Source organism: Mustela nigripes, chromosome 1 (genome assembly GCF_022355385.1).
Source record: "Mustela nigripes isolate SB6536 chromosome 1, MUSNIG.SB6536, whole genome shotgun sequence".
Lineage (NCBI taxonomy): Eukaryota > Metazoa > Chordata > Mammalia > Carnivora > Mustelidae > Mustela > Mustela nigripes.
This window is the reverse complement of record NC_081557.1, coordinates 90,790,068-90,806,503: the sequence shown is the minus strand read 5'-3', so window position 1 is coordinate 90,806,503 and position 16,436 is coordinate 90,790,068. Positions and strand designations below refer to the sequence as shown.

At 42.0% G+C, this 16,436-nt stretch overlaps 1 protein-coding gene across 1 annotated transcript in view; it reads left to right on the top strand.

Annotated features, from left to right (window-relative positions):
* ARCN1 (archain 1) overlaps positions 1-14,472 on the top strand; it is a 33,488-nt gene extending 19,016 nt beyond the window's left edge. Inside the window, exons 6-10 of the mRNA XM_059416130.1 lie at positions 2,377-2,542; positions 5,769-5,916; positions 6,646-6,754; positions 9,424-9,628; positions 12,682-14,472. Coding sequence (XP_059272113.1) covers positions 2,377-2,542; positions 5,769-5,916; positions 6,646-6,754; positions 9,424-9,628; positions 12,682-12,771 — 718 coding nt within the window. The 3' untranslated portion in view covers positions 12,772-14,472. The remainder of the gene's footprint in view (positions 1-2,376; positions 2,543-5,768; positions 5,917-6,645; positions 6,755-9,423; positions 9,629-12,681) is intronic.
* Positions 14,473-16,436: the final 1,964 nt, after the last annotated feature.

Genomic DNA, 16,436 nt, shown 5'->3' with positions numbered 1-16,436 from the left:
AGAGAGAGAGAGGAGGAAGCAGGCTCCCTGCCAAGCAGAGAGCCCGATGCGGGACTCGATCCCAGGACCCTGAGATCATGACCTGAGCCGAAGGCAGAGGCTCAACCCACTGAGCCACCCAGGCGTCCCTTGAGACTCTTTTTAAATGATGAAATGTTTCTTGAGCATGGAGCAAACTCTTGTGAAAGTAAATGGGATCCTGTGTGTGCGTGAGCAGGGGAGGGGGCGGAGACAGAGGGGCAGAATTGTAAGCAGACTTGCTGCTCCCTGTGGAGCCCAGTATGGGGCTCGATCTCACGACCTTGAGATCATGACCTGAGCTGAAACCAAGAGTTGGAAGCTCAACTGACTGAACCACCCAGGTGCCCTAACCCTGCGTTGTTTTAAGATACACTCCTTTGGGGCAATCTTGTTGGGACAACTCTCACTCTTGAGAGCTTTTTCTGTATCTCCACTTAATAAACTTCTGTGGCTTTACTTACTAAAAAAAAACAAACCAAAACAAAAAGATACACTGCTTTGTGGTCTTATGTATCATGCCTTTGTTTCTGGGAAGACTTTTATATGTTGGGACAAAGTAGGATGCTAGAGTATTCTTTTTAGTGTCTGCAGTTCACCCAGTTAAAAATAGCTTTAGGAAGAAAAAAAAATAGGGATAGATTGTACTTAGTAATTGCCCAGAGCAGTAACACTTTGCATTTTACTGATTCTTTATTAGGTTATACATTCATATAGTTCAAAATTTAAAAGGTTCAAAAAGTATTACAGGGGCCCCTGGGTGGCTTAGTCCATTAATTGTCCAACTCTTGATTTCGGCTCAGGTTGTGATCTCAGGCTCGTGAGACTGAGTGCCGTGTCAGGCTTACGCTCAGCATGGAGTCTGAGGGTCCCTCTGCCTCTGCTCCTCCCCCTCCCTGTTTAAGTAATATAATTAAATTAAATCTAAAGGGAGAAAAAGTATTACAACAAAAAGTCTTTCTCCCACCCATCCCGGCAAGTTTCTCTTTTTGGAGGCAACTAGAATTAACTAGATTTTTGGTATATTCTTTGGAGAGTATAGACTATATGTAGGTAAATAAAAACATGTTATCTTCTTCTTCTTTTTTTTTTTATACCTAAGTGGTAGCATACTAGACGCATTTTCCAATTACTTTATTCACTTACTTATTTTGGAGATGAGAGTATCCTTATTTGAAGCTGTAAAGACATGACATCTAATAATACTTGATCCTAGATTGGATCTTGTACTACTTTATTTTTTTCTCCTTTTACAGCTTTTACCCATTTATTTATCTCATAGAGACACTGAACATGCTTGAGTTGGGGGAGGTACAGAGAGAGAGAGAGAGAGAGAAAATCCCAAGCAGACTGCACTGAGCGTGGAACCCAATGCAGGGCTCGATTCCAGGACCCTGAGATCAGGACCTGAGGCGAAATCAAGAGTCGGACGCTCAGGGGCACCTGGGTGGCTCAGTGGGTTAAGCCTCTGCCTTCGGCTCAGGTCATGATCCCAGGACCCTGGGATCGAGCCCCACATCGGGCTCTCTGCTCAGCAGGGAGCCTGCTTCCTCCTCTCTCTCTGCCTGCCTCTCTGCCTACTTGTGATCTCTGCCTGTCAAATAAATAAATAAAATCTTAAAAAAAAAAAAAAAGTCGGACGCTCGACCGACTGAGCTGTACAGGCACCCTGGGATCTTGTACTACTTTAAAGGACATTACTAGGTCAACTGACAGAACTGGCATAGGGATGGTAGAGTAGAGAAAGTATCGATGTCAGTTTGCGAAGTTAGTAACAGTGCTGTGGTTATGTAAGAGAATATCCCTATTCTCACACGATGTACTCTGAAGTATTCAGGGGTAAAGGGCCAAGAGGTGTATAATCTGCCTGTGACTGTATCAGGAAGAAAATAGTAGTTGCAGAGAATATGCAAATGATAAAACAAATAGTGGGATAAAATGTTAATAGCATTTTAAAAAGGTATAAATGTATTCCTAGTTTAATTTTAATTTATTTAGTTTTTGAAATTATTTTCAAATGAAAAGCATTTTTAGTTTTTAGCCTCTTTTCACAACTGCTTAGGATTTATTTTTGTGGATATACCTTTATATATCTAAGCAACTCCCTATTAATGGACATCTGTTTTCAAACTTCTATTGTAAACAGTTCTTCAGTGAATAACTACTATTGTTTGCACAGATGGGAACTTTTCTAGGTGGGAACTTTTCTGTGGGATAAAAGGTTTAATGCTTTAAATTCTGGATATACAGCAACAGCACCTTAAAATAAGTTGTTGATGGCTAATCACTGTTAAACCCTAGAGAAAGGGAATTCTGATTTCTGCCTTTATGAACAAATTTATTACTTTTTCTCTACAGTGTGCACATGAAGATTGAGGAAAAGATCACACTGACTTGTGGACGGGATGGAGGGTTGCAGAATATGGAATTGCATGGCATGATCATGCTTAGAATCTCAGATGATAAATTTGGCCGAATTCGTCTTCATGTGGAAAATGAAGATAAGAAAGGGGTGCAGCTGCAGGTGTGTAGAGGCTTTGGATAAGGGAGTATTAAGACTTCGGTTTGTCTGGGATGCCTGGGTCGCTCGGGCTAAGTGTCTGCCTTCAGACCAGGTCATGATCTCAGAGCCCTGGGATCCAGCCCTGTGTCAGATTCCCTGCTCAGCCGGGAGTCTGCTTCCCCTTCTGCCCTTCCCCCAACCTGTGCTCTTTCTTGCTGTCTCTCTGTCTCTCAAATAAGTAAATAAAATCTTTTTTTTTTTTTTTAAGATTTTATTTATTTATTTGACAGATCACAAGAGGAGAGGCAGGCAGAGAGGGGAAGCAGGCTCCCCGCTGAGCAGAGAGCCCAATGCAAGCTCGATCCCAGGACCCTGAGATCATGACCTGAGGCAAAGGGAGAGGCTTAACCACTGAGCTACCTGGGTGCCCCTAAATAAAATTTAAAAACAAAAACAAAAAACAGCGACTTCAGTTTATTTGCCTAGCATAGTCTTTTTCAACTGGAGTTTCTCATGTGAACCACAGAACACAGAAAATTAATTTAGGTAGCTAGTGCCATTCTAGAAGCCTAGGAAAGAAGTTAATTTATTATATACATCGGATACCTTGAGGCAGTATATCTGTTACCAGGTGGGTTGAGAGCAACTGACAGTTGTATTATAATACACTTTTAATAGTAGAATTAAATGAAAGGTCATTTTGAAATTGAACTAATGACTTCATACTCTTTAAGAAAGATACAGATAGATGCTTTTTTGTTACTGTTATGCAAAGAGCAAAATAGTTCAGGATATTGCTTGAAATACAGTTTTTTAAAAATGGCAAAGTTTTTTAGATTTATTTATTCACTGAGAGCGTGTTTTTTATTTTTTTTTAAAGATTTTATTTATTTATTTGTCAGACAGAGATCACAAGTAGGAAGAGAGGCAGGCAGAGAGAGAAGAAGGGAAGCAGGCTCCCTGCTGAGCAGAGAGCCCGATGTGGGGCTTGATTCTAGGGTTCTGGGATCATGACCTGAGCCGAAGGCAGAGGCTTAACCCACTGAGCCACCCAGGCGCCCCGTCTGAGAGCGTGTTTGAGAGCAGGGGGAGGGGCAGAGGAAGACGGAGAGAAGCAAACTCCCTGTTGAGTGCTGAGCATGCTTTGGGGCTCAGTCCCAGGACCCCAAGATCATGACCTGAGCTGATGTCAGAAGCTTAACCAAATGAGCCACCCAGGCGCCCCTGAAGGGCAGTATCTAGTGGTGTTTTTGAAAAGTTAATAAAAATCCTTACAAAATAAATATGTCTGTTCTTCTACCTGGATATGTATGAAGCTTCTTTGTATTATTGCAGTTGTTTTGTCACATTTTATTTAAATGGTTGATCTTGTATTTCTTGTCACAAAAACAAATCATTTTCAGGGAAGAATATCTTTTTGTCTGCTTTTCCCCCATAAGCAGCACAAAGTTGCCTTTTGGAACTACTGCTTTATAGTTCTGATAACAGCTTTGCTGGCTCTTAAAGTATATGTAGGCTACTGTCCAGGAGTTATTTCTTTTCCCTTTTCTGTCTGTCTGTCTGTCTGTCTCTCTCTCTCTCTCTCTTTTTTTTTTTTTTAAGGTTTTATTTATCAGAGAGAAAGAGAGGGTACAAGTGGGGTGGGGGACAGAAGGAGAAGCAGACTCCCCACTGAGCAGGGATTCATCACTAGGCTTGATCCTAGGACCCTAGGATCATGACCTGAGCAGATGTTTAAGTGACTGAGCCACCTGGGTGCCCCTCCCTTTTCTCTCTTAATCTGACTTCTTTTTAAAAGATTAGTCCATCTTGTTTACCTGCGTTGAACAATTTATTGCTGTGCGCAGAATTGCAACTAACTTTCCACAGAGTTTTTCCCTCTCCTGCCTTCTGACTGTAAGGCCAGGACTGCTATGTGACCTAGGCATCTGATCAGTTGTCTTCTACTTGGCGTGCTTGGCCCTACCAGGATGTTGCTTCCTATGAAGTATTTTTAGAAAGGACTTGGTTACAGGTCTTCAGCTTTTTAAATTACAAAATTATTAATTTGTTCAGTTACAAACAAAATGCCTTAGGTTGAGGTTACTTTTTTTTAATTACTATTTTTTTAAGAATATTTATTTTATTTAATTTATTTTTTAAAGATTTTATGTATTTGATATAGCACAAATTAGTGGGTAGGAGAGGGAGAAACAGGCTCCTGACTGACCAGGGAGTCCAGTGTGGGGCTTTGTCCCAGGTCCCTGGGATCATAACCTGAGCTGAAGGCGGATGCTTAACCAACTGAGCCATCCAGGTGCCCCTAAAAGATTTATTTTATTTATTTGTTTTATATAGAGAGAGTGCACTTGTGAGAGTTCAGGGTGGGGGGGGGGACAAGGGACAGGGAGAGAGAGAATCTCAAGCAGACTCCTGTCAAACACAGAGCCCGATGCAGGGCCTGATCCTGTCACCCCAAGATCATAAACAGAGCTGAAATCAAGAGTCAACCACTCAAAGAACTGAGCCACTCTGGTGCCCCCAGTTCCTATTTTCAAAATGTCTTAAATCTTTAAAAGTCTTTAAAGAAGGGACATCTCTCTTTAAATCAAAAGAAATTGACATTCTTTTAGGTACTCTTTTATTTATTTTTTTTAAGGGTTTTTTTTTTTTTTGAGATTTTTAAATTTATTTATTTGACAGAGAGAGATCACAAGTAGGCAGGGAGGTAGGCAGAGGGGGGCGTGGGGAAACAGGCTCCCTGCTGAGCAGAGAGCCCAGTGTGGGGCTCAATCCCAGGACCCTGGGATCATGACCTGAGCTGAAGACCCACTGAGCCACCCAGGCGCCCCAGGATTTTATTTATATTTATTTTTAAAAGATTTTATTTACTTACTTGACTGAAATCACAAGTAGGCAGAGAGAGAGAGGAGGAAGCAGGCTTTCTGCAGAGCAGAGAGTCTGATGTGGGGCTCAATCCCAGGACCCCGAGATCACTACCCAAGCCGAAGGCAGGGGCTTTAACCTACTGAGCCACCCAGGAGCCCCCAGGATTTTATTTTTAAGTCATGTCTACACCCATTACAGACCTTGAATTCAGAACCTTGAAATCAGCAGCTGTGTGCTCTGCCACCAACAGAGCCAGCCAGGCACCCCATGGTCCTCTATTTTAGATGTTTAGATCATGGACCATGTAGGACCAGAGGGAGTTTGTTTCCTATCTTGTCATGTCTGAACTCAGAAGTTTTTCTTTTACTTTTTATTTCAGACCCATCCAAATGTAGATAAAAAACTTTTCACTGCAGAATCTCTGATTGGCTTGAAGAATCCAGAGAAGTCATTTCCAGTCAACAGTGACGTAGGAGTGCTAAAATGGAGGCTACAAACCACAGAAGAATCCTTTATTCCACTGACAAGTAAGTGCTTCTGGTCGGTCCCACTAAGCTGGTCTGCACTGAGAACAGAAATAGCCCGGCCTTGTGCATGCTTATCTTCATTGCTATAGCAAAATTCTTGTTGACGAAATGGCTTTCTTTCAAAATGGGCTCAGTGCTGCATTTTGTTTGCTGTATTTTAATCACAAGTTTTCATTCTTTAATAGCTTTAATTTTGAAAGTTTTTTATAATAGTTTAGGCCTGTAGTTAGCTGTCAGCTTTCACTTGCCATCTTAACTTTTCTCCACTTTTTTTTTTTTTTAAAGATTTTATTTATTTATTTATTTGACAGAGAGAAATCACAAGTAGATGGAGAGGCAGACAGAGAGAGACAGAGAGAAGCAGGCTTCCCGCCGAGCAGAGAGCCTGATGCGGGACTCGATCCCAGCACACCGAGATCATGACCTGAGCCGAAGGCAGCGGCTTAACCCACTGAGCCACCCAGGCGCCCCCACTTTTTTTTTTTTTTAAAGATTGTATGTATCTATTTGACAGAGAGAGACACAGGGAAGAGGGAACACAAGCAGGGGCTGTAGGAGAGGGAGAAGCAGGCTTCCTGCTGAGCAGGGAACCCGATGTGGGGCTCAATCCCAGGACCCTGGATCATACCCTGAGCCGAAGGCAGCTGCCTAACGATTGAGCCACCCAGGTGCCTCACTCTCCACTTTTTTTCTAATATTCGAGTATTCCTGCTTTGCTTTTCTTCTCAGTTAATTGCTGGCCCTCCGAGAGTGGAAATGGCTGTGATGTCAACATAGAATATGAGTTACAAGAAGATAATTTAGAACTGAATGATGTGATTATCACCATCCCGCTCCCGTAAGTGGTATCCCCCACATAATCATTTTTTTCTGTACTGACTGCATAGAAATAGTCTTTTGGAACTTGTTTTGGAGGCAGCACTTAGTTGGCCTTCCATTCTAAGATATCTGCTTCTTAAAACGTCCTGTTGTAGAAGAAACCAGTTACAAAAGTCCACAGTACCATATGCTCATATGACATTGGGACAACGTTTTTCTCTTGGAACAAAAATCAGGAGGTGGAGGGGAAGGCAGTTGACTACAACAGGGCACAAGAGAACTTTCGAGGACAGGGAAATGTTCTGTGATTTGACCGTGATGGTGTTTACAGGGTTACATACATCTGTCAAGGTGTGTTGAGCTGTACACGCTAAAAGGAATGGAGTCTACTGGTTTTAAAACCAACTCAAAGCCCATTGTAGTAGAGCTGTGTTTCCACATCTTGGACCTGTGTTTGTTCTTGTAGTAATGAAGACTTCCAGAAGGAGGAGCCACTTCTCAGTCCAAAAAAAAAGTCTTGGTTTTTTTTTTATTTTATTTTATTTATTTATTTTTTTTTTAAAGATTTTATTTATTTATTTGACAGAGAGAAATCACAAGTAGATGGAGAGGCAGGCAGAGAGAGAGAGAGAGGGAAGCAGGCTCTCTGCTCAGCAGAGAGCCCGATGCGGGACTCGATCCCAGGACTCTGAGATCATGACCTGAGCCGAAGGCAGCGGCTTAACCCACTGAGCCACCCAGGCGCCCCAAAAGTCTTGGTTTTGTTTTGCAACTGAGAAATTGAATCTGTCAGACTGAATTTTTTCTCTTTCACTTGGCTCACTAAACTTTCAGCTAAAGATGAGAATATGTTTTCAAGGGAACAATTGATTCCTGCTGGAGCACATATTTACATTAGTTTTCATCAATTTTTAACAGTTTTATTGGTGTAACTGACATACAGTAAACTACACATATGTAAGTTGTACAGTTTGATAAGTTTTGACATGTATACACATGTGAAACTGTTACCACTGTTAAGATAATGAAAATGTCCAACATCCCCAGAAGATTAGTTCTAATAAATTTTTATTTTTTATCTTTTTTTTTTTTAGTTCCAGTTAAGTTTTTAATGTGTGCTTAAATGGCCTACTTTCTAGGATCATCTGGAAATAGTCTTTCCCTAAAGTTTATCTCACTAGCACTTCCAGCGAGTGGGCTCTGTTATTATGTCACCAGTGAATCCAGCTCCTTTCTTCCACCTCTCAGCACCTGCCCCTCCCATGATTAAGTACAAGGTGTAATTATGAACACCCAATAAATGTATTCTTAGTGTATCTTTACTGTTATATTGCTTAATTATTATTGCAGAGAAAATGATATTAATTTGTCATTTTGTTTCACTGTTGATAATTCAGCCATTTACACGGCCAGGTCTGGTTTTTTCATCATAATTTTCCATTTTAAAAAATATGCTCTGTTATCAGTCTGTCCTTGATTGGAGTAACTGTCTTATTCTTGACAGCTTGGTTATTCTTTCAGAACTATAGATGGCTGCCTTGAACCATTGTAGGGCTTGGGCATTGCTAACAGGTGTGGTTTTTGTTTTGTCAAGATTTATTTTACTGGGCTATTTTTAGGATGCCACAATTTTTAGGCCTCTCCAACTACCGTATAATTGTGGTTATGGTGGTTTCCTGTGTCATAGTCTACTTTTGCAATAGTCTCCAGAAGAGACCCTTCCTACACAACATTTTACCCTATTGTCTGGAACTGTTGTCTAGAACTGATCAAATTTGAGAGATCGGAATCGGAAAAACAGCAGAAGAAACATATGTACAATTGTGACCGTAGACTTGAAAGGGAAGAGCTGATTATGTTAAATTTTTCTCTTTGTCTTCCTTATTTACTCTGCCCCTAATACAAGCACTGAATGGCACTGGTGAATGAAAAGGTGGTAAATTTGCAATGTGTAGGAGTGGGTGACACTGCCTGTCAGCCACATGTGAGGGTGCAGAGTACGTCCTAACTAGCCCTGGTTCTCTGGCAGATTAAGTACAGTTGTGTGTCTCTTTTTCCCATCATGTTCACATACTGGGTAGGGCTGATTGTGTTTTCACTTATCATGTGAAAGTCCACTTACTGGATTGTAAATCAGACCCACTGGCGTCATCTACAGGTTTTGAAACATTCTAAAATCTTTTGAAGACATCATCCCACAGGCCCAAATTCATCTCCATTTTAATTAACCATATAATGATGTATTTTTTTTGCCCTGCTACTACCAACCTGTTTCCCACCATGGTCACCAATAAAGAGAGCTGCAGTATGGTAAAATTCCTTCTTGACAAGGCAACAAACCTTTGGTGCAGAATTTTTGAAAATATATCCCACTTCACACATTTGTCAGTTTTAGTCCCCTGCTAGGTCTGGATCTAATCCACAAGCTGGAGCCACCCATGGATATCTCTGCCAGTTACCTGTGGTTGCATGTGTCTTTATCTGTAGAGGCAGTGAGTGAGATCCTTGGCCAAGGTGCTAGGGCTTTGTTTTATTAGGGAAGTTATTAGGGAACCTCATGTTTTTTTCTAGAACCATAAAAAAAATAGGCAGAATTTGAGGAACATAATCAAATTCAGGGCTGATTTTCCTTGGCAGAGTTCTTTCAGCTTTGAACAGCTAAGGTGACACAAGTGTTTCTCATGACAGATCTGGGGTGGGTGCCCCAGTGATTGGGGAGATTGATGGCGAGTATCGACACGACAGCCGACGAAATACCTTGGAGTGGTGCCTGCCAGTGATTGATGCCAAAAATAAGAGTGGCAGCCTCGAGTTCAGCATTGCTGGGCAGCCCAACGACTTCTTCCCTGTTCAAGTCTCCTTCATCTCTAAAAGAAACTACTGTAACATACAGGTATTCTCTTTTAATCAAGAGCACATGGTAGGACGGATACCAGATAAATAGAATGGCATCAAAAGTTAGAAAAGCTGGGCGCTTGCTTGGCTCATTCCATAGAGCATGTGACTCTTGACCCTCAGGTCATGTGTTCAAGTCCTGTGTTGGGCTGAGAGCTTACTTTAAAAAGAAAAAAAATCAGAAAAGCCGGTATTCCCTGTGGATTCCATTATTGAATTTCATTTTGTGATCTTAGTCAAATTCCTCTCCTGCTTTAACTCAGTTTTCTTCTCTAGATTGGACATGGTAAAGAAATTGAATATGGGGACGCCTGGGTGGCTCAGCTGGTTAAGCAGCTGCCTTCGGCTCAGGTCATGGTCCCAGCGTCCTGGGATCGAGTCCCACATCGGGCTCCTTGCTCAGCAGGGAGCCTGCTTCTCCCTCTGCCTCTGCCTGCCATTCTGTCTGCCTGTGCTTGCTTGCTCTCCCTCTCTCTCTCTGACAAATAAATAAAATCTTTAAAAAAAAAAAAAAAAAAGAAATTGAATATGAATATATATTATAAAAGTATTTATGGATTATGCAAGATTTGTATATCTTAGTTGCCTATTTTAAAAAAATAATCTCATGCATTTTATTTTATTTTATTTATTTTTAAGATTTTATTTATTTATTTGACAGAGAGAGAGACCAAGCAGGCAGAAAGGCAGGCAGAGAGAGAGGAGGAAGCAGACTCCCTGCCAAGCAGAAAGCCTGATTCGGGACTCGACCCCAGGACCCTGAGATCATGACCTGAGCCAAAGGCAGCGGCTTAACCCACTGAGCCACCCAGGCCCCCTAATCTCATGCATTTTAAAAGCTATTTACCAAAACAGCCAACCCATGGTTTTATAATGCCTCTTATTTTTAAATTTTATTTATTTATGATTTTATTTATTTATTTAACAGAGAGTGCACAAGTAAGGGGAGTGGCAGGCACAAGGAGAAGCAGGCTCCCCGTGGAGTGAGGAGCCCAGTGTGGGGCTCGATCCCGGGAACCTGTTATCATGACCTGAGCCATCCAGGCACCCCTATTTTTTAATTTTTAAATTTTTGTTTGCACTTTGTTTTGTAATGTCTTATTTATGTTGCTTGGTTTGAACCCAAGGATGGAAAGAAAGTTTTGTTTCATTTTGTTATTTGTTTTTTCATTTATTTATTTTAAAGATTTGTTTGTTTATTTGAGAGAGAGTGGGAGAGAAAGAGCACAAGTGGGGGTGAGGGCCAGAGGGAGAGGGAGAAGCAGACTCCCCACTGAGCAGGGAGCCTGATCTGGGCCTTGATTCCAGGACCCTGAGATTACAACTTGAGCTGAAGGCAGATACTCAACAAACTGAGCCACCAGGCATCCCCAAGAAAGTTTTTTATTTGGAAGGTAAAATTACTTCCCTGCGAAAATGATTCTAATACAAATGAATACAATATTTGGACTATTCAGGACACCTGGGTGGCTCAGCCAGTTAAGCATCCAGCTTCTGGTTTCAGCTCCAGTCATGGTTTCGGTCCTGAGATCAAGTCTCCATGATCAGCATGAAGTCTGCTTTTCCCCATCCCCCTGCTCCCCTCCTCGCTCAGGGGCGTGCGCTCTCTGAAATAAATAAAAATCTTTTTTAAAAACCCACAATAGGGGCGCCTGGGTGACTCAGTGGGTTAAAGCCTCTGCCTTCAGCTCAGGTCATGATCTCAGGGTCCGGCTCTCTGCTCAGCAAGGAGCCTGCTTCCTCCTCCTCTCTCTCTCTCTGCCTACTGTGATCTGTCTGTCAAATAAATAAATAAAGATCTTAAAAAAAATAAAATAAAAATAAAAAATAAAAGAAATAAAAACCCACAATAGGGGCGCCTGGGTGGCTCAGTGGGTTAAAGTCTCTGCCTTCAGCTCAGGTCATGATCCCAGGGTCCTGGGATCGAGCCCCGCATCGGGCTCCCAGCTCAGCGGGGAGCCTGCGTCCCCCTCTCTCTCTGCCTGACTCTCTGCCTACTTCTGATCTCTGCCTGTCAGATAAATAAATAAAGATTTAAAAATATATATATTTGAATTATTTATGTTGCAGTTTCCCTTTGTTAATACAGAAAATCATGGGCCAGTTCTGTTGCAGACCTTGTCCTTTAGATAAGCAAAGTGATGGATATTTGTGAACTGTTTCTTTAGATCATTATTTTTAACTCATTGCTCCTCTATTTTTTTGAAGTTGCATTACAAGGACCCAATTTATATTTTCATTTTCCCCTCTGACTTGTTGATATGCTGGTTGTGGCACTATCTTGTCTTCCCAGATGGTCTTTATCTCTCCTATAAGTGCTTAGGAGATTACAGTTTCCTTCCTGTGTTGGATAATTCCAAAAAGCACTTCTCTCTCCACTCTCAGTTATTGGCATAAGCCCATGATTATTGGGAGTACAGGCTTGAAACCAAGACATGAGATAGAAATGGGTACATATTCCTGTTTGGGACAATTCAAAGAGTGGGGCTCTCTGAAAACCTCATTAGAAAATATAATCAGTGGTTCAAGCTTGTATTGATGCCATTACAGGCACTAGTGTTACAGGTAATTCATTAAACTAGACATATACAATGAAAAAGAGAAAACAAGATCTCATAGAAGGATCCAGCCATGTCTAGAAATAAGTCTGATAGGGCAGCTTAGTGAGACTTGGAGAGCAAATCAGGCAAATGAAGTTGGAAGAGTCAGAATATTGCATTTTGGGTCAAAATATTAATCGATCAGCCTAATTAAATGTCTGTGAACTTTCCTTTGGGGCAGGTCCTGAGTAGTGGCCACTCATTCTAGATCTTTTACTTGATAGCACTGTACATCTCATGCAAACAGTTGTCTTTTCTGCCTAGAAAGTAAGTTAATCCTGTTGGTAGGAAGAGTGATGCTGTAAGCCACAATTGTGAATTGAACTTTGTAGTGTTTTTGCGTTATTTTTAATATTGCTGTAGGGGAGTTTGTTCTGTCCTGAGAATATAGTAAGCACCGTGGAGACTCGCTCTCCTGATGTTTTACCGCACTTTTTGTTTGTTTCCCTAGGTTACCAAAGTGACCCAGGTAGATGGAAACAGTCCCGTAAGGTTTTCCACAGAGACCACTTTCCTAGTGGATAAGTATGAAATCCTGTAATACCAAGAAGAGGGAACCAGAAAAGAAAATTTTCAAATTAATAAAGAAGAAGCCAACCGTGGCTGAAGAGTTTTTTCCAAATCTACAAGCCATTGGAGACCCTTTTTTTCTGGTACAATGCACGATTCTCTGCGCGCAAGGACCCTCAACTCACCCTCAGTGTTCAAGTGTCACAGAGATGTTCTTTGGCAAAGAAAGACACAAACATAAAGGGAAAGGCTGCTGATTTCTTTGGCAGATTTTACTGGCCAGCAGGAAAGCAAGCTCTCCAGAGAAAGCCCCCCAGTTAAACAGCTTCTCTTCCTTTGCCTCATTGTTGTTCCTTTGTTTTAATCCCCTAAATATGGTTACATTTCATACTTCATTTTTAAAAAGTTTTCTCTGCAAATATTTTTTTTTCTCTTTTTCTCTGCAAATTTTAATCTTTCCTACTCCTTTCCTTTACCTTGAGTTTTTCTCTTTCTGTACCTCAGTCAAGTGCTAGGATCATCGTATATAGGCATTGTATTTGTTTGGCACTCCTGGGAACTGGTTGAACTAATCCATCCTCGATCTTTGGACTGGATAGGTGAACTGCTTAAGGGGTCTGAGGTGTAGAAGTTAACAGATAAGGGTGTACTTTGTCCTTTTCCTATGTCTACTCGTCCCTCCATTCCTTTGCTTGTTGTTTTCCTTCCAGTTGTGTCCCTCTAGTTTAGAATAGTACTGTGAATCCCACTTGTGCCAGTAGTAAAGACCACTGAGAAGCAGCTTTTGGATGGCACAGCCCCCACTTGCAAGATGCCTGAGAGGTGAATGGTTATGTCCAGTGAGGGCTTTCACATCTGCAGGTAATCCTGTCTGCTGCTGGTGCTACCCAAGCTTCTGGTTCTCTGCACTCTGGGTACTTCAGCTAAAACATAAAATCTCATGGTCTTTGTAATCCATTCACATGTCCTTGAATTCACCGCCTCCTTTTTCCTGGCTCTTCTCTGTGTTCTCAGTCCTTTCCTCTCTTTTCCTGTCTCTGAAGGCCTTCATTTTTGTCCCTTGAGCCCTCTTTGATGAGTGTCCTCATGTCCCCTCTCATCCATTACTTGTGCAATGGAGAAGGCTACATCAGGCAGCCCAGCGTTGGCTTTCTAGCTCAGTATTGCACTTGGTAGGGTTGCTGGGGCTACTGCTAGGCTGCGGCCCCAGGCGGGGGGAGAGGCAGATGACGAGATGACCTGCTGCACTTCCAGCTGGCTGGAGAGGACCACTCCCACTTGGGATGACATCGGGCCTCCCTGCAAAGAGTGTACTGTCCTCCAAGCAAAGCAGTCACACACAGATGGCCATGGGTGGAATTGTTTGCCAAAGAAATTTCTGGCCTTTCCCTTTCCCTTAACTGCATCAGGGAAGAATCCTTATCTCTGGCTTGGTTTCCACATGAGGTTTTTTTTGAGGAAGGGGACTGGGACAAGAAATTTGTCATGTAGTTAAATAGACAAGAGATCTTATTAATCCAGTTTTGTTTGAAAGTTGCTTGTCCATATGATTTTTTTAAAGTTGTTTAGTTTCACAATTTTTTTTTTCTGAAATTACTTTTGGGGTAATATTTAAAATGAGAGATGTTTTGTAACCCTGTAAAATACATAGGGAATATAACATTCCAGTGTACACAAAGAAGGAAAATTCTTTAATCAAATAAAGAGTATTATAAAATGAATGTTTATTAGATTCTTGACTGTCTCATCCTCTGGTGTCTCCTTGCTAATTCGAGATAATGTAATGGGATCTAAGTTTAAAAATTAATGATATTTTTTTTTAAAAGAAAAGAATCTCTAAGAGTACTCGCTGCCTTCCCCTACATTACAGATACAATGCCTCCGCGTGTGTTCTCTCTGTGTGAGCGCGCACATACGTACACACGTGTGCTCCGGTCTGTGGAGCTTCTGAAGTTGATGCTACTTAGGAACTTCTGGTTTTAATTTTGTCGGGGATAGTTGTAGAGTCAGAAACATGAGGCTTCATCTGTTAAAGAATAACTATGATCGGTGATCTCTCAGAGCATTCTCTTCCCCATTAGAGCATTGGTGATAAGAAGTAAGTGATCCTGTGGGGGGGGGGGCATAGATGCTTGGGGAGTTTTGCTAATTCCCTCAGGGAAGATTTCATCCTAACTTTGTTTTTATTTAACTTAAGAGAACTATTGACTGTGAACAGATTTTTTGGAAGACAAATTGCTCTCTGTAGTGAATAATGAATGGGAATGATGAAGTTTTTATCTTCATGGTGAAAAACCAAGAGTGAATTTTTTTTTTCCTTAAGAGAAATAACAAAGTCTCCGGTCCCTGTCGCTGCAGTGTGGCGTGGCTCTCCGACAATGTAACCTTAGCCCAGGGAAGCTTACCAGGGCGGAGCGACAGCCCTGACTGGCAGCTAAGTCCCACCACTGTGTCCAGTGGACTTCTTGTTGGCCTCCTGTGAGGGAGACTAACAAAATAATTAGATCTGACTGAGCATTCTGTTTAATGTAGGAGGTTTGTGCTTCCTGCTTTGAATTAATTAATTCTACACAGAGGAGGTAGGGAACACACCTCGTGGTCAGGAATTCCTTTTTAAAAAGATCTGTAATTCATCTACCCACAGTTTCTAACCCTGGATCTATCAGCCCGTGCATCTGGGACTCGGGAAGCTTTGCCCTCCAATTAATGGGAAGTTGTTCACACTGAGTAGCGCCTGAGAGATTTCCAGGGTTGATACAGAGTAGCTTTTTTAAAATGTTCACATCTGGTCAGGCTCATTGGAGGAAGACAGAAAAATAGAAAAAGCCCCTATCCTCAAGAAGATGAAAGTCTAACTAGAAGCAATGGCTGAATCTGCTTATAAAACCTTTTCGCCTCAGGTAGACCAGTGTTAACCACAGCTGGTCTCAGTGAGGGTGAGGAATAGGGAGGGGTCTGCCTTGTAGGCTTCAGAGGAATCTCTCAAAAGAAAGTAAAAACTCCGAATTAACTCGCCTTTACTATGCACATCTCATTGCAACCATCCTCTCCCTCCACTCCCTCCCCCCACGCTCCCTTTGGTAAATCTGTTTGTGGCTACAGAGCTTTGAAAGTTCTAGAAGCTCCACAGCAATTGCGTGCTGTACGTTGCCCTTGCCCAAGGTTAGAAAGCCTCCCCCAGGTGTCGGTCTCCCGTCTTACCCTTGGGAGTTAGGGGTTTACGTGGCACTAGACCTTAGGAAGACTACCTTTCCAAACTAAGCTGCCCACTCAGACACAAGACACTCAGAAAACCAGTTTTCAGGAGCTTGGGTCACTTCTCACCCCCCCACCCCCCACAGACAGATTTTTTTTGCCTTGCTGCTCATAGGGCAGGGGCTAAATGGTTATTTAGGGCTTAGTCCAATTCTCAAAATCTCCCATAATCGAACTCCGTGTGATCAGGTTGCTAGTTGAAAAAGAGGCATTACAATGTCAAGGCAATGAGAGAAGTGGAAATGGGTCTTGTTTCCCATTCTTTTTCCCAAATCAGTGCTTATTCTATTCAGCTCATAGGAAGGTCCTGAGCCTACATGGATGTAGATGAGACAGTCTTCCCCCATGACCCAAACTGCCCACTCAGCTCCCATGTCTCTCAGCTTTGGGTCTAAGCATGGATTGTGCAATTTTTAGGAGAGAACTCCTGCTGAAGAAAGG